The following is a 26,721-nucleotide window of genomic DNA, read 5'->3' as shown; positions in this document are numbered from 1 at the left end:
CGATTGGTGGGTCAGAAGAGCCCCTGGAGGAGGAAATGGCAACCCACTTCAGTATTCTTGCCTGGGAAATTCCATGGACAGAGGAGCCTGGCAGGCTTCAACTTAAAGACAGAGTCAGGCACAACTGAGCGACTAAGCATAGGAAATGTTGACATGCAACCAAATTTAGCAATCTGTTTAGATGAACAAAGTCGTCAGACTGTCAGGCCCAGTTCAATCACTTCCTTGTAGAATCAGTTTTCAGATGGGAACCAGTCATACAAAGCTGGGATAGGTTAGCAGTTTTGGCTGTACACAGGAGGGCTGAACCACATTAGGTGAAGTAGGGTCTTGTTATCTGGAGATGAAGGATGGCTTCAGACATTTGTGTGTGGTTGCCAAGTTAACAGGGGTGATGGCTTTGATAAGATAGGAGTCCTGCTATTCAAATATTAATCTAGGTATTACTGTGAAGCTATTCTGCAGATGTAATTCAAACCACTGTTGACGCTGAACAAGGAATTTTCTTGGATGATCTGGGTGGGCCTGAATCAGGTGAAAGTTCCTAAAGCAGGGATTACACTAGAGAGGAGTTTCACCTGAACACGTGTTTTCCCGATCACACTCCCTTCTGATTGGCCAGACTATGGACTCTCTCAGTATGCCCCTCAATCATAGGAGCAAATTCCTTGCAATCAATCTCAATATTGAGGCTACAGTCCAGGGGTCACAGAGTCAGACACGACTGAGTGACTAACACTGTCTTCTAGTCCTGCTTCTTGGGTTAGAGAGATGGGCAATGAACAAGAATGTCCACAAGGGGGCCTCGCTGGGTTCAGTTCAGTCACTTGGTCGGTCAACTCTGCCACCACATGGACTGCAGCATGCCAGGCCTCCCTGTCCATCACCAACTCCCAGTTTACTCCGATGATCCCCTTCTCCTCCAGCCTTCAATCTTCCCCAGCATCAGGGTCTTCAATGAGTCAGTTCTTTGTATCAGGTGGCCAAAGTATTGGAGTTTCAGCTTCAGGATCAGTCCTTCCAATGAATATTCAGGACTGATTTCCTTTAGGATGGACTGGTTGGCTCTCCTTGCAACGCAAGAGGCTCTCAGCGGGTTTTAAAACACAATTCAAGGGATTTGTATCAAGTCAGGGGAAGTAAATAAAACATTAGTAGAACACCAGAAATCAAGGGGCAGAGGACAGAGAAGCCACAGTATTTTCACCTCTTACTGGTGCTCATCCATTACTCCAGACAGTACTCAAGGCAGTGGGTATCAGCAACATGAAGCCTCTGAACACTTGAGATCAGGCAGATGAAAATAAGGGATGAATCAAATCTTAACTCATTTAGCTGCCCTTGAGGTACCCTGTGAGAGCTCTGCATTTTTCTCTCCCGAACAAGTTTGGTCCTGAAGTGGGGCCCTGCCTCCTGGCACCGACCCAGCTTCTGCTGTAGGGCATGGGTTGACCCCTCTCTCACCTTTTCCCCAACATGCTCTCCCCAAAGTCTTATACAATGTCCTCCACAAACTCCTGTTCCTTCTATCAGACACAAAGCCTCTGGTTCTTGTAGAGGTGCTTCCTGAATACCCAAGATGTGAGAACAGACTCAGACACTACTTCATATACACAGGGCATATATATACGGGTCACTCAGGTGTTTTTATTTTGCACACGAACCCACTGGACACCTCAGAGATGACAACCTAGATACACGTGGCTCTGGATACTTGGTGGAAGCGAGGTGAGAACAATGATTTGGGCCAAGTATGTGATTACAGAGCTAGGGTTTCCAGCAGGGCTCCAGATGGTCAGGCGTGGCTCTGCAGTAGGTCTAAGGAAGCAGTGGGGACGTCACAGGACGAGGAGAGAGCAGCTAACTACCAGAGGCCCCTGTGGGCATCAGTGGGGGCCTCACACTGCCCGGCGACATCAGACGCAGGTCTAAGGAGCCAACGAGTGACTGCAGGGGCTCGCCCGCCTACAGCTTACTTGGCCAGCGGGTTTCTGAAGCTCCTGCCGGCAAACTTGGCCTTGCTGCCCAGTTCCTCTTCAATTCTTAGGAAACAGAAAGAGAGATAGGGAGACAAAGAAAGACATCAAACGTCAATGCAGCAAATCTTCCCACCCAGAGAGGTGGTCAAGGACACACTTCTTGCTAGGAACTTGGGGACTCAACCCTCGCTCAGTCTGCCCGACTAATCCCTAAACTTGAGCTTCTTGGAGATGCCAGGAATAGAACATCTGGGCTCGCCTCATGCACCTGTTCTTCCTGCCCTGCCTTCCTAATATAAAGAAATGGTAGGACTGTGACTTCTTAGAATACTTAAAAAAGAGAAAAAAAAATTTTTTTTAAAGAAAGGATAACCCAGTTTCTTGAACTAATAAGTGGTACAGGGCAAAAAGGCAGGGGCACTCATCAGTGTGAACTTTGTTTGGATCCTGATGTCAAAAGCAACAGCCACTTTGCGACGAGAGAGGAGACAGACTAGCAGACAGACCTGATGTTGACACTGAGAGGTCAGCACTAACCGTGGGAACCGCCAGAGTAGAGCGGCCACGCTAAACCAAAGGGAGACTTTACCTGAAATGTGCCAAGTGAAACCATAAAACGCCTGGGGTTGCTTTAAGATTCGTCAGAAAAGGGTATGGCGACAAAACACGGAGGAATACGGACAGCGGGTGCATGCCTGTGATGGGGAGGGAGTACAGTCTACTCTTCACTTATATTTTATATGTTTGGCATTTTCCAGGATAAAGTTTTAAAGATGGGGTAATGTGGGAGGCCTTATGAAACAGATGTTCCTTTTCCCTTCAAGAATGAAAGAAAAGAACAGAAGGGCAGGTCTCCCTGTGTTTAGAGGCAAAGCTTCCCAAGGACAAGAAGGGGAGAGACGAGAGTGTCCGAAGGAGCTGAACACTGGAAACCCCGCTGTTCGCCCTTTGGCAATTTTTCTTTCTCTCTCTGAGCTCTGTTATCCTGTTCACAAAACAAGGCTGTGAAGTGAGAGAATCACTAAGGCCTCCTTGTAGCCCCCTCAAATTCTAGGATGTGACTGTCCAGAGGGGAGTGGTTCCCTCTCCCGCCAGGAGCCACCCGGCAGTGTGGTGCGGAGCAGGCCCGCTCCAGGGCAGGGCTGTCGGGTGCCTGACTGGCCCCAACCTAACACCGCTGGGGCCAGGGCGCCTGCCCCACCTCGTACCGCCTGGGGCTCCTTCTGGGGACCAAGCCCATACTCAGCGCGGGCAGCCTCTTACCTGAGGATCTGGTTGTACTTGGCCAAGCGCTCAGATCGGCACGGGGCACCAGTCTTGATCTGGAAGGAGAAAACAAAGGCCACAGCTGCTTACAGTGGACAATGAAGCCTCTCGGACACTTTGGGCAAGGGGAGGGTGCCAGGCAGAGAGATAGCAAGGCCTTAAGGAGGCTCTCTGACCTAGAAAGGGGGGACTCCATTCTCTCCACCCCACCCCAGATCTGTGTTCCGGAGAGAAGCAAGGCCTGTCCTTCGTGTCAGGGAGCTCCTTACCTGCCCCGTGCACAGCCCCACGACCAGGTCAGCAATGAAGGTGTCCTCAGTCTCCCCGGAGCGATGTGACACCATGACGCCCCACCCGTTGGACTGGGCCAGCTTGCACCTAGGAGCCAGAGAAACCAGGCTGGCACGGCTCCACGGCTCAGGGACTGCAGCCCCTCCCAAGCCCTCAACTGCTGGGGCCAGGATAACCTTCCACCTCCCCCAAAGGCCCAAGGATGTTCTCTGCCCTGTAGTCACGTTTGGAAACCTAGTGGGCTTAGCCCCCCCTCGAGAGAGAGGTGTGTGTGTGCGCCCTGACTTTCTCCGTGTGAGATGAAATTGTGAGCGCACGGCCATCCAGCGGTCAGGACCAGGCCACAACTGCCGAGTGTCCTTGTCCCCTGGGGGCCATCGCTAACTTTAAACGCCACCTGGAGTTCCAATCAGGAGCCCCCTCCCCACCATCAGATTCAGGCCCCTCTCTTCACAAGAGCTGCCCCCGGAGGGAGGGCACTCACGCCTGTAGGGACTCGGTCACGGAGCCGATCTGGTTCACTTTGAGCAGGAGGCAGTTGCAGGATTTCTCGCTCACGGCCTTGGCAATCCGCTTGGGGTTGGTCACCGTGAGGTCGTCCCCCACCACCTGGATCCCCGCACTGGCAGTGAACTTCTGCCAAGCTTCCCAGTCATCCTGGTCGAAGGGGTCCTCGATAGACACCACTGAGGAGAGGAGAGTGTGTTTCATCAGGGTGGCCTCCCAGGCTGCTGACTGGCAACACCGCTGGAGCCCCCCTTCCCCCGAACTGAGGCTCACCTGGCTTCACCCTTCTCACCTGCAGACAGCCCGTCCCTAAAGCAAGTTCTGGAAGGAGTCTGCCCTACCCAGCCCTCCTGTGACAGGCAGCACGGTAACTGCAATCCTGCAACCCCATGGTCGTGGAGGCAGAAAACCCACTGCCCAGCGGGTTCTCAGTTTAGTGCCACTGAGTAAGAACAGGGCTGTGGACCCAGAGGGGCGATACTGGGGTGTGCGTTCCAGTCCCATTTCCACCAAGGTGCTCAGTGTTAAACACAGGCACTCAGAGGAACTGCCTGGTGTGAACACCTGTGCCGCTGTTGGCTGAGCGCCCCTGACAAGTTCTAACCCACTCGCTGCCTCAGGGTCCCCTCTCCCACGTGCAGGAGTGCCCAGCAGTCTTGGCCTCACATCTGCTCATTCAGGAGGCTGTTGTGGGAGTGACACAGGCGTGCACACCACGCAGGGGCGCTACCCGCCGCTCACACCCGCAGCCACCCTGGGAACACTCACCTGGGTAGTCCCTGATGAAGGACTTGTACAGGTCGGCCAGCTCGTCGGGTGTGATGTACCTGTTGGGGTCATCGGGCGACTTGAAGTCCAGGTCATACTTGCCCGACCTGTAGAACTCAGAGGCAGCTACGTCCATGCCAATGACGACCTTGTCGCTGTAGCCAGCCTTGCCGATGGCATTCTTCAGCAGCTCCAGGGCTGGAAAGAGATGGTGGTGACGGCTTTGGAGACCAGGCCAGCTCTGCCCAGTGGGAACCGTAACACAGGGAGGATAAGGTGCTCTGGCCCCAACCACCAGTCTCAAGATTCCAGGAACTTTTTTATGTTCTGGGGCAAGAAACCTTTGCTTAAGGCCACGAGTGCTTGGCCAAGTTGGAAATTGACTCTCAGAGGCTTTTTCACTGACAAATGCTCCCAAATTTAGCACCAAAGAACAGCTGTGCTGGCCAAGATACAGTTACAGTGACCAGCTGAGATCAGCTGTCCCGAAGAATGGGCTTTAAATAGAGCCAAGACAGAGAATAAGATGGTTAGACAGCATCACTGACTAAATGGACATGAATCTGAGCAAACTCCAGGAGAGGGTGAAGAACGTTCGGAACCCTGGCATGCTGTAGTCCATGGGATCAGAAAGAGTCAAGACACGATTTAAGTGACTGAACGACAAGGCTGCGATCCAAAAGGGAGCCCAGTGGACTGACAGGGAGCCCCACGCTGAGGCTCTGCTGTCCGGGTCCAGGCTCAGGGTTGGCCTCACTCAGAAGCACTGCCTGTAGGGATACGGACCAAGACACTGGCTACTGTTGCACAGCAAAGGCGCCCAAATTCAAACCACATGAGATGGCTGAGTTTTCATAAGTTAAAACAGTCGAATGTCAGCTACTGTGTATGATGGACCCAAAGGTCAGGATGGACATTTCCTTTCACTAACCATCCCTGAAGCCCATGAAATATGCTTGCAACCCTAACTTTTTCTTCTAAAACAAAAAATTCAGCCATGAATTCTTCTCCTAAGACTTCTGTATCCTCTCTTCAACTCTCAATCTAAGGATTCAAAGTGAAACAAAGCATGTACGGCATTACTGCGGCTGAATGACCTGAAACCTCAGCATGCCAGTATCCTTAAACAGGGAGCAGGCCGCACACTTTTGCCATCGCTTAGGAGCAAGGATGGTATAAGCAAATCATCCAGCCATTTAGAAGTCAAATTAATAAGAAAACTTCTCTTTCTTTTTTAAAGGAAGTGCTAGTTTCTTAAATCACAAAGGGTTTTTCAATTTGGTACTTGAATGGCAGGTGGAAAAGCAGCAGACTGGGGGTGGGGGTGGGAGGGGTGCTGCGGTGCCCAGGGTTGGGGCTCCCCTGGAGCTGCTACCTTCTTTGTTCTCCAGGATGTTGGGGGCAAAGCCGCCCTCATCTCCCACATTGGTGGCGTCCTTCCCGTATTTCTCCTTGATGACGTTCTTCAGGTTGTGGTAAACCTCTGCTCCGATGCGCATGGCCTCCCGGAAGTTTTCGGCCCCAACAGGAAGGATCATAAACTCCTGCATGGCCAGCTTGTTGCCAGCATGAGAGCCACCGTTGATGACATTGAAAGCCTGTGGGGAGAGAGAGGAGTATAGCTCCCGGCCCGGAGGGTCTCTCTGCCCCCAGCAGCCCCCAATGCCCAGCTCCTGCATGGAGCCCATGCCATCACTGCAATGCAGCCACCGCCACAGGTGCACATAATCCAACAAGGCAAGTGCAGAGTCCCTCTCCCATCGACAGCTAAGGAGATGGGTGCAGGGCAGCTGGGCCACCGCTCAAGGTCGCTGTCAGCCGGCGCTGGCAGAGCTGTCTGCAGCCGAGACCCCCAGAGCCCCCTTGTACCCTTGTGCTGGAGGGTCACATATGGATGAACTGGAGAGGCGGGAGCTCTTGGGTCCCCATGAGAAAGCAAACACTCCCTCCTCCACAAACGGGAAGCCCAAAGCAATTACTCACTGGAACTGGCAGGATGACCTCGGCATTGCCAGCCAAGTCGGCGATGTGGCGGTAGAGGGGTACCCCCTTCTCCACAGCACCAGCCTTGCAGACAGCCAGGGACACGCCCAGGATGGCGTTTGCACCGAACTTGGCTGGAACAGAACAGAGTTAAATGAAGGTATATCTTACCCACCAGCCTTCCTCTAGCTGGCATTCCTGCCTGGACCACCACTGTGTGAGCCCTGGATTGTATTCTGAACCTCTTCATCTCTATCACACCAGAAATGCAACAGCCTCCTTCCCACATACACTCATCTGCTCTTCACCGAAAGAGAAAGCCCGTTCTTTGGTCTATGGAACTCTAGAAAGTTCTGCAAATTGCTACACTATCTAAAGCACAGGCCTCTTCTGAGTAACCCTCCACACCTGCTGCTGTCAGCTAGCTGTACTCCTGATATTCAAAGATGTAATTTATGAACATGAGGCAAGGACCACAGCTATCTGGTCACATAACTCATCGTTAGGGACGACATGACCTCTCCCCAAGGGACTTCAAGAGTCTTTAGGAGAAGCTATGGCCATCCTGCAAAGGTTCCCTTTGGGCCACTCACACTTATTTTCTGTGCCGTCCATCTCTATCATCAGCTTGTCGATCTTCTCCTGCTCCACGACGTTCAGCTTCTGCAGGGAGAAAGGAGGGTGAGCTGCTTGGACGGAATGGTGCTTCTACCCGCACGCCCTGGGCCCTCCTGTCACAGAGCCACCAGCAAAGCCCAGGTCAGTTCTGTGCTTATCCATGTCAGGAGCAAACAGGGAGACACAATACTGCCCGTCACAGGCTTTAAGAGCATCAGGTGCTTCTCCCAGCACTGTGACTTTGGGGGCCGTAGAACAACAGAACTCATTCTTTATTTGAAGAGCCGTGCTCATCAAAGTCAGCTTCTGCCGTCACTCAGCGGTCCTCAGTGAGGATGTCTGAGTATCTGATGGGAGATACAAGTTTTGTAGGTAGTCCACAAGGCCAAAAAAAAAAAACAACTTTATTTATTTAATGTTTTAGGCCAGGTTGTGTGTGGCATGTGGGACCTTAGTTCTCTGACCAGGGATCAAACCTAGGCCCCCTGCATTGGGAGTGTGGACTGTCAGAGAAGTCCCCAAAATGTCTGATAACTGACCAAAATGAATACTTTTGGTGAGAGTATCAAGTAACCAAATTGGCATCTTAAAAACTGGCTCAAAGTAATGAAATAAAAGTCAACATTACTTTAAAAACTTCACAACAGCAAATTATTTATCATCTTTCTTATTAAAAAACTAAAATACAAAAAGAAAACAAAAATCTCTTAAGTCCATCAAACCCTGTTAACACTTTGGCATCTTTTAACTTTTGTGTCAAGGCAACTTTGGGTAAAGTTAGACGTCACCCCAGCAGTTGGCTCAAGGACAACACCCACCAGGAGTAACCAATAAAAGAAAATGTCCAAGAAAGTTAGCCGTGCCAGCTGAGGGTACCGAGGCACAATGAAGAACAGGGGTGCGTGGAGGGGGCCGGGAGGCTGGAATGGCACAGCTGTGATGGAAACTCTGCCTGGGGACCAATCACAGAGGGCCACATGGGCCAGCCACAGCAGGCAAGCTGGGAATAGAGCCAGCAGAGGTGCCACTTGCTATGGGCACTCAGAGTGGAGCTGGGAGAGGGATCACACCAGGGAGGACACATGAGGCCAGGCTAGGCCATAGGAATCTGGGAGGGAGGGGCTGGAGAGAGGATACAAGAGACAAAAAATAGCTGAGCAGGTTGGGCTGTGAGATCCTCAGCCTCACTTCCTCTACAGCAACTCTACTTATATCTGTTTGCCATATTGAGGCTCCAAATAGGATTTTATTTAACAAGAGTTCTGCTGTTTAAACATATAGTAAGTAATTCCACAGCTCATGAAAAATGAGTCAGTCACCACAGGTACTACATTCAACACCCCTGGGAGCCACCCTTAAAATCTGATCTTAACTCCCAAGAGGTCAAGATCATTGCTGGGGAACATCAAGGCTCTTGGAGCCTCCTGACCCTCGGATCCAGTTCCATGCTCTGTTAGACATGGCCACGCAGGCAGAGGGCGGGTCAGCAAAGGCCAAAATTCGCATGCAGGGAAGCCCACCGGCTTCTTTAGCTCTCAGAATAAGCTCTTCTGTAAACAGGGAAGCCCCCCGGCCTGGACTGGGCGGCGCTCTGATAGCATTAATATACATTAGTCATCAGGAGGCAGGTCCTACCTTGCTAACCAGGGCAGGCGCAATAGTTTTATTGATGTGCTCAACAGCCTTTGAGACACCTAGAAGGAATAATCAAATCAAATTACCGACGCTGATGAGAGAGGCTTGAGCAGCACTGCTGGAGAACCGCTCACCATATTCACCCAGATATTCAGAGCCCACCAGAGACCTTCAACGGGACCCCTGGCTCTCTCCCCCTGGAATCGGAGGGCTTTCTGGCCCAGTCTGAGTGCTCTTACCTAGGACCCCCAGGAGTTAGAGCCACACACAGAGCCGCCAAACAGTGTCTGAAGGGAGGTTAGTTGGCAAGAGCATGCACGGGACAGGCCAGCCGCAGAGGCTAAAGGACGCCCCGTGTATTACCTGTGTGCACAAGGCTGGTGCCAGGAACTCGTTAATATACTTAACGGGTCTGGAGACACCTGACCAGCAGAGATTGACAGAGAAGGAAAAAAGACAGACTCAGAAGAGAACAGGTTTGTAAAGGACGCTGAGTGAGAGAAAGAGGAAACAGGAAGGTGTGGAGAAGGCGGGGGGACCATGCATTCGTCCTCATCATAACTGGGGTGGGGCGTGGTCCTCCTGCCCTGGGCAGGCGTCTACCTGGGCTGCCAGCGAGACCCCTCAGGAGAGCTCTTTACAGACGCTGCCGCCTGCAGTGGAGCCGCTCTGACCCTGGCCCTGTGTCCCCCTCAACCTGACCTCGTTCGCTGTTGCCCTTCCAATGCAGTGTCCCTAGACTATTTTCCTCCGCTCCCTCCCCTGGAAAGTTGGCAGCCCACTCGTGCCCTCCACCTCCTTACAGGGTGGCCCTTGGGAGGGCCACGACCCGTGACACAGCCTGTGCTCCTGCCTTCTCTCCAGAACCAATTCCCATCCCTGGGGTGACACCACTCCGTGGAGAATGCAGTCCAGCCCCATCTGCCTTTCTGCGACCTGGCCTCTGGGGTTTGGGGTTCTATCTGCAGAAAGGTGAACATGGGCACAGGACCACCAGAGGCCGGCTCTGTTAGAGAGACAACGACTGCTCTATCCATCACGAGTCGGCAGCCTCCAACCCCTGAGACCACACCCCGGGAAGAGGCCCGCCGGCTGGGAAGGCCCTCAGAGCCCTCCTGGAGGATGAGAGGCTTCTCCTGAGCACTAGCTAACGTGTCTTCTTCTCCCTCGTTCCCTGGCCCAACCAGGAGTTCTTCACGACTGGAGACAAATCGCAGGAGAAAGAAGAGTGAAACTTTTTGCCTGCCCTGGGTTACAGGCTCAGGGGCCCTGGCATCCATCAGCCAGCGCCGAGCTGGCCTGGGTCTGTGCTCACCTTTCCCCATGTAGCGCGTCTTATCATTGTCTCGGAGCTCCAGGGCCTCATAGATTCCAGTTGAGGCACCACTGGGCACAGCAGCTCTGAAGAGACCTGGATGTTGAGAAAGGGAAGGGGGAAAATGTTTACTAATGATTAGGCAATAGCTCCCAGATCCCTCCCGGCACAGAGGGCATCGGCCCTCCGGAAATGGTCACTTCCTCCCAACATCGGGGAGACTCAGATGGCTGTTCCTCCTGCCTCCCGTGGTTTTATGACTTTATACCGAAGACCCTACAGCAGAGCTGATGAATCTCTCTAGTTTAAAGAGAAAGGTCCGGAGCAGAGCTTCTCCAGTTTTAACATGCGCACACAGCACCTGTGGGTTAAAATGCAGCTCCTGAGGCATGACAGGACATTTGAGTCTGCATCTCTGAAACCTCCCAGGTGGTGCCCTGCCGCTGGCCCATGGACCACACCCAGCCACACAGTCCAACAGAAGCACCATGAATCCACTTGCGGGATTTGTCATGTTCTAGGAGCTAGTAACCCATGGAAACACCAAGCTATTTTAGACAGTCCTGCTAGAGAGCACTGTTGCTAAGCTTCCCTTAGACAACTGAGATCACGTTGCTAGCTTTCAAGTTTGGAAGGCGATGGCTCAAGAGGAATCTCTACAGCTCATGTGCCTCTGCTCAGGCAGCAGTGAATGCTATTTGGAGGTTCTCTGCCTAACAGGACAGGCTGGAAGAGAAAAGGAATAAGGACAACAAAGGCGCAGAGTTAATGACACTAGAACCCAATCACAGTCCCGCAGATACAGAAACCGGCCGCCTGGCTAAGCCTAGACTATGGAGCAGAAAGTGGCAGCTGTCCTTGGAGGACAGACGGGGTCAGGAAAGGTACTGCCGAGATCCGGTTACATGGGGCAGACAGGGTTAGGGGAGCAGGAAGTGCAGGCAGCCTTCTTGAAACTATCAGGGATTTCCCCTCTGAGAACTGGCAAGTGCAGGGATGTGAGGGCAACTCAAGAGGAAAAAACCAACCAAGTATCTCAGTCACACTTGGTTACATGCTTGGGTCACCACACGACTATGTGAGCAGCAGGCCACATGTTCTTTGTATCCAGCCCCTGGCTTTCTCTGTATCCATCAGCTCTGGACGAGGTGAAGACGCGATGGAAGTAAGAGTGACTCTAAGGTCAGCTATGGACTTTGGCTGATAACAAGTCAATACAGGCTTGACTCTAACAAAGGTTAGTCTAGGCGAAGAAGGCCAACTATGGATTTTGGGTGTTAACGTATCAATGCAGGTTTGACTCTAACTACTGCTCAGCTTAGAGTGTTGATGGTGGGGATGGGGGATAGATGAGAACACTCTACTTTCCACTTGATTTTGCTGTGAACCTAAAACTGGCCTAAAAAATAAATTCTAAGAAAGAAAGAAGTGATGAAAGGTTCTTAACAAATTTATGACTTCCTGGCTTTTTTTTTCTTTCTGAAAAGGATTAAGACACATAAGAGAAAGTTCCATTCATTTAAATGTTAAAAGACATTAATTTTAGTCATTTTAAAGAATTTCAAAGAAAATGCCTCCTTTTCAACAATCTTCTAGCATCCTGGGTCTTTTTTCGTTGTTCAAAGTCCATTAATTTCCAAGTGGAAAGTTCCACTCTCTAAGTGAGCCATTCTCATAAACTGAAAGGAAATTCTTGCAATCTTTGGAGAATCCACAAGGCACATGCCCAGAAGCAATGGTGTTCTCATGGCAACCCCCACCGTAACCACAGGTAGACTTCTGCTGGATGAATCTACACTTGAGGGGCCTTCACTTTCTGGGCAAGGGGGAAGGCAGGACAGGAAGGGATGGGCTGGAGGTTCCTCTGCCAGGCCTGTGATTCAGACCATGACTCAGCTCTGACTGGCAGGTCTGTGCTCGGCACCACTCGGTGCCTCTCTGCCTGAAGCTCCCTTTCCAACTTCACGCACTTGGGCCATTCAGAAAATGGCTGAGATGTTGCTAGAGGTAACACAAGGGGTAGGGAAGCACCAGATTTTCTTAAATTAAAAAAAGATTAAGGAGGGGATATTTTAAGGGGGTCCCATTCTATCCTTTTCAAATGTGGGCAAATTCTTCCTATGTGGACTTAGAGCCAGGTAAAAATACCAGCCTCTGGAATGTCCCAACATAGAGCGCTACATATACCCTTGCTGCTAAGTCGCTTCAGTCATGTCCAACTCTGTGTGACCCCATAGATGGCAGCCCACCAGGCTCCTGTGTCCCTGGGATTCTCCAGGCAAGAATATTGGAGTGGGTTGCCATGTCCTTCTCCAATGCATAAAGTGAAAAGTGAAAGTGAAGTTGCTCAGTTGTGTCCGACTCTTAGCGACCCCATGGACTGCAGCCTACCAGGCTCTCCCTCCATGGGATTTTCCAGACAAGAGTACTGGAGTTGGCTGCCATTGCCTTAATCTCTTTCCTTTTCAAGGAAGATCCATCCTATCACACCGTACCTACTTATTTGGTCACAACAAGCTGTGAGTGACGGGCCCTTTTAGGGACAAGGTATCACCTTACCTCCCTATCTCAGTGACCTGGGAACTGACCTGCGTCCTGCTCTAAATACCAAGAAGCACAAGGGACTCTTGCCTCCCAACCTCGGAGCACAGCCTACCAACATGTGCAGATCAGAAAGAAAGGCTTTCAAGACCACAAGCTGTTTCTTGCCTAAGGCTCTGTCATTTGAAGCTTTAAAAATGGAATGTGGCGAAACAGACTATAGAAACAAAGGTGGCACATACCTTTCGCGGTGAAGAGATCAACCTCGACGGTGGGATTGCCACGAGAGTCAAAGATCTCTCTGGCGTGGACCTTCAGGATGGACATGGTGAATTTCTGCAGGGAAACACAGTTCACGTTTTCCATGAACCATAACGAAGCCTCAGCTCATTATTCACAAGGTCACGTCTGCGGATTTCTATACTAGGAAGAGTCTGCGTATAACTAAAAATTAATGTAGGAAAGGTGACTAGAAAATGCCTGCGGGAAAGCAGTGGGAATTGTTCCTAAAAAGTAGGTGGGGGGCAGCTCTGAAAGGCCCTACTAGTTCAGGGCTGGTCCTGCAAGCAAAGAAAGCCTGACCACATGTGTGCTGGTGGGATTAAAAAAAAAAAAAGAAACTACAGGAGGAAAATTTGGTTTTTAGCAGAACAGTGAATTAAAAGCTGAAAACACAATTCATCAGGTAACTTGAGGCAGCAGGAGGATCTTTAATGGGTTGATATAGGATAATCAGAAATTATGAGTTTGGAAGAGAAGAGTGAGCTTCTTGGTCGGTGTGCTGAGAGCTTTGCCAATTTCTGAGCCGTTCCAACCTCACAGTGCTTGGGTTTTTAGCAAGACAGGGCACAAAAATAACGTAATCTAATTAGTATCTCTTTCAATGGGCATGTCACCCCATCTAAAAATCTTAATTATGAAATCTTAATTGTACCTAGAGAAATGATTTTTTGAGAACTAGGATATGCCAAGTGAAGAAGTTTCCTTTGAAAACACCTTTAAAAAAAGGTGGGGGTTGCAGCTACAAAGAGTAAATATCAAGAGCTAAAAAAAAAAAAAAAAAAAAAAAGTCCTTTTCTTGCTTTCCCTCCCAGGGGATCTCCAAGGAATAAACTAATTGAACAACGTGTAAGACAGAGGTAGACATCTAATCACTGTTCAAAAGCCGGGCCCTCCTCCAGTATCTTCTCTGGAATGTTCTGAAGCAGCAAATGGCATCTTTTTAAGTTTCAAAATTAGACAAGAAGTCACGTGTGTGGCTTTGTCTAACAATGGAGTTTTTATTCATTAGCCAATAAAAAGACATCTAGTTTTTAATCTATCTTACAAAAAGGTAAATTTGCTTCGTTTTAAAATTCTAGTTAACTCTGGGGTTTGGAAAATCATACCTGTGTAACATTTATCACTGCCAAAGTTCGCTTAGGCCATTTCCAGTCACCGTCCCCTCATCCTCAAGCCACCACTGATTTACTTTACAGATTTTAGATACACTTTTAAACACATCTTCATTTCACTACCTCATCACACAGTTTTAAGATTTCATTTTTGGTTTCCTTTTAGTGATATAAGACAAAGTAATTAACTTATTTCATGATGTAAAAATAAAATTCAACTTATCTTTAAATTGGATAGAAAAACTTTTCTCCGAAGTTATTAAAACGCTATGAGCACAGAGAGAGAGGAAGGTGTGTCTGACTGGGAGCCTGCACGGCTTTTTATCGGTCTAGACCGAACCCTGGACCAGGGGCAGCATGGGCAGACCGGGCAGCCAGGGCCTACACGTGCCCCGGAAGCAGGTCAGTCGGCTGCCCTCACCGCTCAAGAGGAAGACCACATTGCAGAGGAAGCAGCGAACAAGATTTCGTAAAATACATCCTTTTTATGTCAGATCAGAGTTTGACTGTTGGTGGCCAGCCCGGGGAGCCGAAAGCGGCTCGTGCCCGACATGGGTGAGGTCGCCAGGAGGGCTTCCCAATGACTCCCCGGCTCCGCTGCAGTCTGTTCTAGGACAAGCGCCTTCGAAACCCACATTAGTTTCTGCTCATTCTGGAGCAGCGACGGGCTGGACACCCAGGCGCCAGGCCGGGGGCCACCAGCGGGAGGCAGGGGCGCGGGACTCGGAGGGGGGAGTTGCAGCTCCGCGGGAATCTCTCCTTTCCTGGCCTTTTTGTCTATTTTCTTAAGCGCCTGGCTTTAATGAGCACGCAGGTTGGACCTGGAGCGCTTTCCAAACCTTCCACCCTCGCCACTTGCTGTCTTGGTGACTGTGTGTTGTATCCCTGATCTCCCGGGACAGTTACGCGGCCCCGTAACCCGTAATCTCAGGCTGAGGTGCACTTCCCCCTCCGGAGAAACCGGGCGCCGTGCCCCAGCGTCGAGCCGCGAGTCCGGCCAGGGAGGCCAGTCGCGAGCGCGGACCCACCCCTTCCCCATCCCAGCCGAACCCCCCACCCGCAGTCTGACTGGCAGGAGCGCCCGCGAGCCCGGGGGACCCACGCACCGCCCGCCCGGGTGCTCGCTCGGCAGCCCTTCCTCGAGTTCTCACCCGGCCGCCGGAGGTCGCCGCCCGAGAGACAGAGGGTGCTGCGGACACCGAGGATGAGCGATTAAGTCGCAAAGGCCGAGCGCTCCGACTACCCCGAGCTCTTCTCCGCGCCTCGGGACAGGACTTCCTGCCCAGCCCGGAGGGGACCCCGCCCACTTCCCGCCCCCTCTGCGGCGCCTTGCCATTGGCCGAGCGCGCCGTCACTCGGTCTCTCGTCCGAGGGAAGGGAGGGGCTGCGGTCGCTGCGGATGGATAGATGGGGCGACATACCAGGGAGATGGGGCGACATACCAGGGAGATGGGCGGGACCAGGCTGGGGCGTCCCCACTGCCCCAGCAAATGGGTGGGGGTATGGACAAGCCCCAATCCCCCCTGCTCCAATGTCGGGCTGAGGTCCCCCCCCCCTCCCCGGCGGAGCGGAATCTGTGGCTCTGGGGCCCCGGGGGAGAGGAGGGGCGGGGCGGCGCGGCCGGCATGAGGACTCGGGGTTCCGTCACGTACTCCGAGTCCCGCACGCATGCAGCGTCGCTCCGGCGCCGCACGTCCGGCCCACGACCTTGGTGACGACCTTCGCGGCCCGTCCTCCCTGGCCGCCCCACCCCTCGCCTGGCTGCGCGGTGCTGGAGACCCCAGGGAGACGTTGGCGGCCGCGGAGCCGGGAGCCTAGCCACGTGCGCTCACTCGCGCCTGCGCCCTGCGTTCCCGGCCGCCCGCCAAGGTGACATGGTCCCTTTGTCTTTGTGCGTCGGTCACTCATAAGTTATCAGGCCAAGATAGCGGAAAGGATGTTCACTTTGTCTTAATTGGAGCTCATTCTTTTTGAGCACTTCCTACGGCCCAAGCACTCCTCCATGTGCGTGCCCAGGGTTAGTTCATTCTTAGCCTCTTGTTAATGTTGCATCTTAAAAGGAGGCCCCATCCCTCCCTTTCTCATCCCTGTGAACCATACTTGTCCTGGTTTGCTTGTGTGTGTGTGTGTGTGTGTGTGTGTTAGTCGCTCAGTTGTGTCTGACTTTGCGACCACCATGAACTGTAGCCCACCAGGCTCCTCTGTCCATGGATACTGGAATGGGTTGCCATTTCCTTCTCTAGGGGATCTTCCCGAGCCAGGAATGGAACCGGGATCTCCTGAATTGCTTGCGGATCCTTTACCATCTGACCTGCTAGGGGAGCGTTGGTTTGGCAGTGGAATTTCACACAGATCCTGGGGGATTTCTCAAAATTCAAAACAGGCAATATTCCTCAGTGGTCTGACAAATAAAAATTAGACAATGGTAGATGTAGTTGTTTTACCCTCTGCTGAAGAATGAACGGATTCCCGTTTTAAATCAGTTCTTCAGTACATCCCCACCCCACCCCAAACACACTCAAGGGAGGGCTTTGTTTTCCAGTAAGAATTATTTGTACTGTCTTAGCCATCCTCTTGGTGTGTAATTCAGAGAGCTAAAACAGTGTCATACATCTTCAGGTTTAACACATTGCATAGAGAGATCAAAGTGTATATTCAAATTATTATTTCTTCTTGTCAGCTGCAAAACCTGCTTTTCTTCCTTAATCCCTAGCTTTGGATAAAGCTGAAGGCCTACTGACTAAGAAGAAAGAACTTTAGGATTAAATTCAGCAAAAAAGCAACAAGGAAATTGTAAAATATTTGCAATATGAATTTTGCAAGCAGAGTTTGTGATTTCGTCAACAATACACTGATGTTTCAGACTGCTTAAAACCAAGATCCCAGCCCCATGACTCAGCAGCTAAATCAACAGCCACCATGTCCTAAACCTTAAGAGTTCTACAGAAATCAGACACTTACAGCTCTTATTTTCAGAGCAATTCAAAGGTGTGGCCCTGAAAGGGCTCCAGAACAATCTCATTTTCTGTTAAAATGGTTAGAGAGATAAAGATAGAAAAACACGACTCTTATAACAGGTCTCTGGCCACAACCAGTGATTCTTCTCAGGAAATCAAATGTAGAACATGATCTCAGACCACTGCTATTGCAAGATTCTTGGAGGCCACTCCCCAGTGTTTTTGAGCCAGCACTTCAACCTCAAATAGGAGCTCAAATGTTAATGATTAGTAGAGATGTCCTCCTATCCTTTCCAAAACTCACAGGCTGCCAAATGCCCTGCCAGTCTCCATGGCTCCTGAGGATTTGTTAGCAGGCTGTGGAACTCATGGTGCCTTCAGTCCATTGCAAGCCGTCTACTTTGTTACAGGCGTTTAGTTATTATTTATCACTGACAGTATGCTGGGTGAGCAGTTTCAGTGCAGTGGCAGACCAAAGGCCGCTTTCCTCCTTGCTGGTGGGCAAGGAGAAAAAATGTGTGTACAAGGCTCTTATCAGACGATACCTACCCTCCAGGTAGGGACTGCATGACATTTGCAGAGGCAATGCCAGGATTGAGGGAAGGTGAATCTTCAGCAGCATGTGATCCACCTGGGTCGTAGTGATTCTGTCTGTGGTCTGTGCACCCCTGGTTGAAAACTGCTGGTCAGTGGAATAGGTGGCACACCCTTTTTGGAAGGCAGGTCTTTAGCCAGATAGGAAAATCCAGGGTTAGAGAAGAAGGCCTAGGGAGATAAGAGTTCAGAGTAGTGTAGAAGGACCTCAGGGTATCTAGGCAGATCGCCCCTCCTAACAGTCTAGAAACTTTCTGTGTTTACCTCTGTGGACAAGGAATGTCACCTGCCTTATCAGTAACCAAAGGATGTTACTTTGCAACAAATATCCATATAGTCAAAGCTATGATTTTTTCCAATAGTCATATACGGATATGAGAGCTGAAAAATAAAGAAGGCTAAGCACCGAAGAATTGATGCCTTCATACTGCAGTGCTGGAGAAGACTCTTGAGAGTCCCTTGGACAGCAAGGAGATCAAACCAATCAATCCTAAAGGAAATCAACCCTGAATATTCGTTGGAAGGGTTGATGCTGAAGCTGAAGCTCCAACACTTTGGTCATCTGATGTGAATAGCTGACTCATTGGAAAAGTCCCTGATGCTGGGAAAGATTGAAGGCAGGAGGAGAAGGGAATGACAGAGGATGAGATGGTTGGGTGGTATCACCAACTCAATGGACATGAGTTTGTGCAAGCTCTGGGAAATAGGGAAGCCTGGCGTGCTGCAGTTTATGGGGTCATAAAGAGTTGGACACAACTGATCGACTGAACAACAAAGGATGTTACAGCTATCGAGCCATCAGACACTGCAGCCACCTCAGCACTCAAGAGGGGATTCAGGATGGAGAAGAATAGGATACCTGTCCTAGAGAGTTATGGTGCATCTCAAAGGAAAAATTTCATTCAGCCTGGACTCTTGTATCTTCTTATACATAGGAAAGTGCTGAATTCATTACCTTGAGATGTCCCATTTTTCTTTAATTAGCAGTAATCTTGATGTTTGGTTACCTGAGTTGTTTTTGATTTTTCAAAAACTCTTATATATCCTGGCATCTCCCATACCCCTTTGGAATAGTCCCTCAGAGCTATCTGAGAGGCTGTATCCTGGGCTTAAGTCCTCAGTAAATCCACTGAATAAAACATAATCCTCAACTTTTCGGTAGTGCATTTTTCCCATCCTACACACTAAGTATTTCACATATACCAAAGACTGCATAAAATATATCTGATGTAAAAAAATAATAAATGTCTGTGTACCTAACTTACCAGCTTAAAAAATGGGGTACTGGCAATGCCATTCGTGTCCCCTGTATATTCTTCCCTGGCCCCAGAGGTAGCCACGATCCTAAATTTTGTGTTTACTTTCACCTGGCTTTTCTCTGCAGTATTTAAATATGTATTGAACTTTATATAAATGGCATTGTACTGTTTGTGGCCTTTGCTACAATATTTTTTTTTGCTCCATTTAACATTTGTGTGCTGGAGATAGATTGTTTCAGTGCTGAATAGTATTCCATTGTGACTATCCACATTTTCCTATCAATGTACATTTGAGTTTCCTGATTCTTTCTGTCTTGCTAATAACAACATTGCTGCTACGAACTTGGTTTCAAATATCTCTTGCGTACAGGTGCAAGAGTTTCTCTAGGACAAGTACTTAGGACTTTGTTTTCCAAAGTATTCTTTTGAGACTTCCCTGCTGCTGCTAAGTCGCTTCAGTCGTGTCTGACTCTGTGCGACCCCATAGACTGCAGCCCACCAGTCTCCCCCTTCGCCGGGATTCTCCACACGAGAACACTGGAGTGGGTTGCCCATTTTCTTCTCCAATGCATGAAAGTGAAAAGTGAAAGGGAAGCCACTTAGTCGTGTCTGACTCTTAGCGACCCCATGGACTGCAGCCTACCCGGCTCCTCCATCCATGGGATTTTCCAGGCAAGAGTACTGGAGTAGGGTGCCATTGCCTTCTCCGAGACTTCCCTAGTGGTCCTGATCTCCAGTGGCCTCGGCCTGTAGTGGCTTGGAGCAGAGCTTGGGTTCCCAGGGAGAGACTTAGGCCAGGTCGTAATGGTGTGAGCACCAAATCCTAGCCAGTGATCAGTGACAAGGGCTCTGGCCCTTCAGTTTTGCAGAAAAGAAATTCCACAAAGACAGTAGTTAAGCAAGTAAAGTATCTATTAGGAGAATAAAAGAGTACAGCGCATGTAGACAGACACACGGGCAGACTTAGAGACAGAGTCACTGAGCTGCACCATCCTGGCTGTTTAATCGCTTATGTGGGGCATCTCCTCCAGTTTTCTTTGGTCGGCCGCTTCGACTTGCCTGGTTCGCATTCCATATTTGGTATATCTCAGGATCCTTCCATGTGTGTGCATGCACCTCTTAGCCAAGGCAGATTCTACCAGAAAAGCCTAGGGGTAGGGCATCCTTTGTGCTTCCCTGGTAGTTCAGATGGTAAAGAATATGCCTGCAATGCAGGAGACCTGGGTTCGATCCCTGGGTTGGGAAGATCCCTGGAGGAGGGCATGACTACCCACTCCAGTATTCTTGCCTCAAGAATCCCATGGACAGACCATGGGATTGCAAAGAGTCAGACATAACTGAACGACTAACACTTTCTCCTCAGAGCATCCTTAGAGGTTGCTCCCCTTTTGACCTCCAAGGAGCTTTTCTGCTCACATGTGGTCAAGGAGGTCTCCTGACTTCAGGAATGAGAAATATGTGGTCTGAGGCCGGCCCAGCCTTCTCCCTTAATTGTCCTGCTATTCTTGTCTTGGAGTTTGGGCCCTCAGGGAATGAATCTCCAATCGCTTTACCATGGGGTGACCCATGTACTTCCTGCCTCAGTCCAGTGGCTAAGACTCCACGCTCCAAATGCAGCAGGCCCAGGTTCAAGCCATGCCACAGCTAAAGATCCCCCATGCTGCAGCTGAGACCTGGTGCAGCCAAGTAAATAAATATTTTTCAAAACCCAACAAAGTCTTTGTGTTTTCATGAGAGATGGACTATTTCCGGCCGCGTCAGCAAACAAGGATGTCACAGTCACCGACAGCTGCAGCCACCACGGCTGGTGAGCCTTGAGGGGACTCAGGAAGGAAAGAGCACCTGCAGTTGAGCAGCCTTCAGACTCCAGAGGCTGCCTGCAGAGCCCTGAGCTAGCCCAGGATGTGAAAGCAGGATACTGGCCCCAGAGAGCTGAGGTGAACAGCAAAGAAATAATTTCTGTGAGACCAGACTCTTCCGTCTTCCCACACATAGTAAAGGACTAAATTCCTTAACTTAAGATATCTGGTTTTCTTTAATTAGCAATAACCTTTTGATGTTCAGATCACTTGCCCTTTGTTACAAAACTTCTATATAACTTGGCTCCCCTCCTCACCTCCTCAGAGCAGTTCTCTCAGGGTCATTTGAAATGCTTCTCCTGGGCTTGAAGTCCTAAAAATTCCCACTAAAGAAAGCATAACTCTCAACATTCAGGTTGTGAACGTGTTTTAAGTGCACAACCAGAAGTGTACATGAGTTTTGACCTGGATGGAAAAAATAAAATTCAGCTCTTCCTTTGCAATATTTTTCTAGAAATTTGATCAATTTTCAATAACCCCCTTTCCAAGTATTTTGTTTAAGGAAACCAATGTAAACTCTGTAAATTACAGTCAGCATTCTACCCCATCATGGTTTTGAAGGCATCTCTTAGGGCTCCCTGCTGTCTGTCCACAGCCCCTCCTTTGCCTTCCAAAGTCAGCTGTGGAGGTAGGGTGTGGATAAGGCAGATGTTTGGGGAGGCACTTATCAGTGGTTCCCAAATGAGGGGAGTAAGGAGCAGAGGGGTTAAATAAAGAAACCCCAGGACTGAGGACTGAGAGCAGCTAATGAAGGTGGGGAGGCAAATGGGAACTAAGAGGAGCTGTGCACCAGCCAGAGAAAATCTCAGTGGAGGATTGCTGTCTTGTGTCAAAACGATTCTGTGAGGATCTGCTGTCTGTGCCTCAGCTCCTTTATCTTTGAAATGGGTGTGAAAAGACCACCCTCTGGAGGCAGTTTTGAGCTGTCACTGCCCCAGGTGGCTCTTATCATCCGTTTGGGAATCATTGCTTACTGCTGGAATGGAGGCCTGCAAGGCACTGATAGCTCTAAATAGCAGCTGCATTTGGCCCCCTGCCCCAGCAGTTTTCCCTTTTCATCTCTATCCTTTCCCATCCCCTTTTCCTCACAGTTTTTAAGGTTTTCTCTTGAAGGGAGGCCCAGAGTAGCTGCAGCCCAGGGGAGAAGAAACCTTGATCTATCAGCCAGGCTGGTGGCTCTCCTAGAGGCTGTGATACCAACCAGAGTCCTTGGCCTTCCCCAAACAATAGAAATGGACTAGAGGCCAGACAGGAAATTCATGCAAGGCTTTATTGGGCTTTATTACACTGGCTGCAAGAGGGAGCAAAAAGCAGCCGCAGGGGCAAGCTCGTTTCTTATATGGGATGAGGGTAGGGGTGTGCCCCGGGGTCTGACCACAGTGGTGGCTTAGTCGTTCTGCCCACCCATTAGGTGGTGGTGTGTGCAGGAGCCATGTGCAGTGCCCTGCTTTTGCTCCCAACACCCAACTTTTGCTCCTGGCTCCTCAGAAATGGCTATTGGGTTTTTTGTGTTTTTGTATCTTGTGGTCCTAAATTTGCCCCAATTGCCCATGCACACAGTTATTTTCAGTACCATATAGTTTCTTTGTATTTTGTAGCTTGAGGAGGAGAGGTTTGTCCAGGTACCAGCATTGCAGCATTGCTGCCAAGGGTCCCAGGTCCCAGGCCCATCTCAACTGGGGTACGGGACCCTCGGACGGCAGACTCCAAAATGCCAGTCACTGTGAAGGAAAGAGAAGTCATGTAATAGGGAAGAATAAGTCTGACTCCATATTAGATCTGTTTCTTTAACGTCTATATTCTATTGCTTTTGCTTTGCTTTAAGATTGTTGCCTATAGGGGATTCCCTGGCAGTCCAATGGTTAGGACTTGGTGGTTGGCATTTTCACTTCCAAGGCCTAGGTTTGCTCCCTGGTTGGGGATGTAAGATTCTGCAAGCCATGTGGCATGGCCAAAAAAGAAAACAATGTTGTCTGTAGCCTGAAATATACAGGCTAATCCATTCTCAAGGCTCTGACCTTAAGGATATAACACTTTTCACTTATACAGAGATTAAAAGTTGCGGAATAGAGACAAACATTTGTCTTTTTGGACATTTAGAAGAACATCATGGCCTGACCTATGTGGACAACTACTAGAACAAAGGATTTCTACACCAAGAAGAGTGTATCAACTAACCACGCCCCTTCCTCACCTTGTTTTTAAAAACGCTTTTCTGAAACCCTGGAGTTCCAGCTTTTGAGGGGCATGAGCCACCTGTCTCCTTGCATGGCCCTGCACTAACCTTCCTCTGTTACAAACTCCAACATGTATTGTTTGGCCTCACTGTGTGTCAAGCACCTAAACTTTCCCTTGGTAACAGTCAAGTGGTGCAGTATGTGAGCTCTAGACAGCAAACAAGAGCCAGGTTTTTCCTCCAGAAGCAAGTGGAGGGAATTCCGTGGTGGTCCAGTGGCTAACATTCCACACTCCCAAGGCAGGAGGCCCAGGTTCGATCCTTGATTGGGGAATTATATTGTACATGGTGCAACTAAGACCTGGTGCAGCCAATTTTAAAAAAAAGGAAGTGACCCTTTGTGATTCACTGACAGTAGGGTTTCCGTGGAGGCTTTGCATGGATGGCCTGAAAATGAGAAAATGCTTCCTCCTCCTATCAGTGGTTGATAACATTAGGGGAGGCCTTGTTATCTGCCAGGTGTAACTCTGTAGCCCATATTATCCTGTTCCATGTGGTCATTTCTGCTCTTCAAAGTTCAGAGAGGTGAGCTGAGCTGACTAAACCCAAAACTAGTGAATAGCTGCGGTGGACGAACCTGGCTCCCAACCTTCGCCCCCAACCACTCAGCATCCTGCTTTCCCAAGATGAAGTTCCACTTGCCCTTGGATCTGAATGAGATGCCACAACATTCAGTACAAAAATCCTTCCCTTAATTTGCACATCCCCCCCACGACTATAAGCATGTTTCTGGTGGTGGTTTATTTGCTCAGTCGTGTTCAACTCTTGTGACCCCATGGACTATAGCCCGCCAGGCTCCTCTGTCCATGGGATTTCCCAGGCAAGAATAACAGAGTGGGTTGCTATTTTCTTCTCCAAACTATGGCCATGCACAGAATTTAACCACAGCAGCATCAGGTTTTGAGAAATAGGACTCAGGAAGACCTCATATCTGTGGTGTTCTCTCTAAAGGTTTGCAGTCGGAAGAAGAGAGCAGCCTGCAGAGTGGGAGTGGCGGTTACACTGTATCGCAGTTTGAGTTCCAGTTACAAAATGTCCCCAATCCCACACTTGTGGTGGCATTGCTGCCATCCTAAACAAAAGGGTAGAAACTCTGATCTTCTCCAACCCTTGACAGTTCCCATGAAGCGAAGTCAGCAGAGCTTCTGTTTTGGAATTCCCTGACTGATATATTTTTTTGTTTGTTTGTTTCCTGGTAGCCAGGCAAGTGGGGAGGAGCGAATAGATTTCAGGACAGCATTTGTCAGAGTCTGTTGGGATATTCTTGTGGCCAGAAGAGCAATGCAGACTGCGGGGATTGAGACCCGGCTGCATGGGTCTCCTAAGGGGCTGATCTAAGACTGAAGGCTTGCCCCTGGACGAGGGTGGCAAGAACAGGCAGCCGTAAATTCACAGATCAGCAGAGCTGGGCCAGACAGCTGCCCTAGTGAAGGGCTGACTCAGGATTTGCAGCAGACAGCTAAGCTGGCTGCCAGACCAATAAAGTGCCCCCTTTAGAGGGGTTTATGTGTGCCTGCCACTCTCACAGAGCCTTTGAAAGGGCTTCACAGACTGGTCAGGCTTTGGCCACCTCAATACAACTGAGTGGACCGAGGATTAGCACCATTCCTCTTCTCTCTTTTTATAAGCAATTCACATTGTACTTAAAGCCCCCCTTAACCCAATATGACCTTATCATAATTTGATTACATCTGCAAAGATTGTATTTCCAAAGAAGGTCACATTCGCAGGTTCTATGCAGACATGAAGTTTGGGGGACACTATGCAACCTGGTACAAACTCCTACCTTGCAGGGTATCTCCCTGCAGCCCCTCCTCATTCAGTAGTCTAGCTCAGGAGTTGACAAACTATGGCCCGTGGGCCAAATCTGTTTTTGTAAGTAAAGTTTTATCGAAACACAGCCATGCACCTTTTTTTACGTATTGTCTGTGGCTGCTTTCAAGCTACAGTGGCAAAGCTGAGTAGTTGCAACAGACTTGCAATTCCCAATCTAAACTTTATAGAGAAATTTAGCCCACCCCTTGTCTGTCCCTACTTCTTTGATGGTAGCTGTAGCCCAAGAAGCATCCATCAAAAGGACAAGTCTCAGTGTGAAGAGCTGATGGAGATACCTCTTGCTGATATCCCATTGACTGAAGCAGGTCATATGGTCAAGCCTAGTATCAGTGTGGGAGGGGCTACCTACCAGAGTGGATACTAGGAGATTGGCTTATTGGGGCCACCAAGGAAATAGCCTTCCATGGGGGCAGGGCTGGAAACAGGAGGCCTGTCTAGGGGAGAGATGATGGTGGCTCCACTGGTCCCTGGGCTGGTAGCAGTGCTGGTAGCAGCACTGCTGGTATCAGCAGTGGTCTCTGGCCTGTCTAGGGGAGAGATGATGGTGGCGTCACTGGTTCCTGGGCTGGTCCCTGATGAGAAGCGTTTGGATTCCAGATGTACTTGCAAGCTGAGCTGATGGTTTTCGCAGATGATCTGAATGTAGGCAAAGCATAGAATTATTTATTTCTACCCCACCTACTTCCAAAAAGAGTCTGAGATTCCTTGAAGAGAGTTTGTGGATAAAATCAATAAATACTAAATAAGACTGGGAAGATAAGGACCAAGTATCAAAGGAGAGGGGCAAGCAGGCATCAATGGGACAAAAACTCATGGGAGCAGGGCTGCCCTTGGGCCAGAGGGCACCTGTGTGGGGATCACAAAAAGCCACCTCTTCCTCGAGACTTTTTGCTTCCATCTTAGGATTCTATAGTTGTAATAAAAACATCAAAATGTCAGAATAAGAAAGATGGCTGTGCTGGAAATGATGCCTCTTTAGAGGCAGTACCCTTGTGTGTTGCAGTGTGAGGGTATCCATGCGATGACCCTGCTTTCAAACTTAGTTCAGTGTAAGCCTTGGGGGGGGTGTGTGATTGGTCTTCATAACACTGTTGCAGTAAGGGGGACTCCTTCCAAGGCCTGAGAGTGGGCTCTTATCAATACTCTGAAATGAATTGTTTGAGGAGACACATGTGCTGACAAAGCAAGAGATTTTATTGGGAAAAGGATGCCTGGGCGGAAAGCAGTAGGGGAAGGGAACCCAGGAAGACTGCTCTGCCACGTGGCTCACAGTCTCGGGTTTTATGGTGAAGGGATTAGTTTCTGAGTTGTCTCTGACCAATCACTCTGACTCAGGGTCCTTCCTGGTGGCGCATGCATTGCTCAGGCAGGATGGATGTCTGCGAGAAGGATTCTGGGAGATGGTTGGACACATGGTATCACCTTTTGACCTTTCCAGAACTGTTCCAATTGGTGGTGGCTTATTCATTCCATGTCCCTTAGCAGGACCTCCTGTCATAAAACAGCTCACACAGATGGTTACTATGATGCCTGGCCACGGTGGGGAGTTGCAGACTGTGCTTCTCCTAACAATAGTGTGCATATAATACAAGATTTGGAAAAGATTATTGATGAGGTTGCCTCCATTACAGCCAGGAAAGTATAATAAATTTCTTTGGTTTGAGTAAAATATGTGAACGTAAA

General features: G+C 49.7%; 1 protein-coding gene across 2 annotated transcripts; it reads right to left on the bottom strand.

Annotated features, from left to right (window-relative positions):
* Positions 1-1,627: 1,627 nt before the first annotated feature.
* ENO1 (enolase 1) lies at positions 1,628-17,070 on the bottom strand. 2 transcript variants are annotated; one of them, XM_069545777.1, is made up of 12 exons: positions 15,449-17,070; positions 13,146-13,239; positions 10,363-10,458; positions 9,411-9,469; positions 7,388-7,457; positions 6,795-6,928; positions 6,187-6,409; positions 4,812-5,009; positions 4,021-4,222; positions 3,515-3,623; positions 3,243-3,301; positions 1,628-2,042 (listed from the first exon to the last, which is right to left on the bottom strand). In XM_069545777.1, the coding sequence occupies exons 1-12, from the start codon at positions 15,965-15,967 to the stop codon at positions 1,973-1,975; spliced, it is 1,833 nt and encodes a 610-aa protein (XP_069401878.1). In that variant the 5' UTR covers positions 15,968-17,070; the 3' UTR covers positions 1,628-1,972. The 2 variants fall into 2 exon arrangements, with proteins under 2 accessions (XP_069401878.1, XP_069401877.1); XM_069545776.1 differs by lacking the exon at positions 9,411-9,469 and adding an exon at positions 9,048-9,106.
* Positions 17,071-26,721: the final 9,651 nt, after the last annotated feature.

The sequence above is a fragment of the Ovis canadensis genome, chromosome 12 (assembly GCF_042477335.2).
Source record: "Ovis canadensis isolate MfBH-ARS-UI-01 breed Bighorn chromosome 12, ARS-UI_OviCan_v2, whole genome shotgun sequence".
Classification (NCBI taxonomy): Eukaryota; Metazoa; Chordata; class Mammalia; order Artiodactyla; family Bovidae; genus Ovis; species Ovis canadensis.
Note: the sequence above shows the minus strand (reverse complement) of the source record. Positions and strands in the feature narration are given on the sequence as shown.

Excerpts from the sequence above, each read along its gene's own strand:
- ENO1 (XM_069545777.1), bottom strand. The coding sequence starts at position 15,967 with ATGCGTGCGGGACTCGGAGTACGTGACGGAACCCCGAGTCCTCATGCC. Across the intron at positions 7,458-9,410 it reads CACCAGCCTTGTGCACACAG|AAGCTGAACGTCGTGGAGCA; the intron begins GTAATACACGGG and ends TTCTCCCTGCAG. Across the intron at positions 6,410-6,794 it reads AGGTCATCCTGCCAGTTCCA|GCTTTCAATGTCATCAACGG; the intron begins GTGAGTAATTGC and ends CTCTCCCCACAG.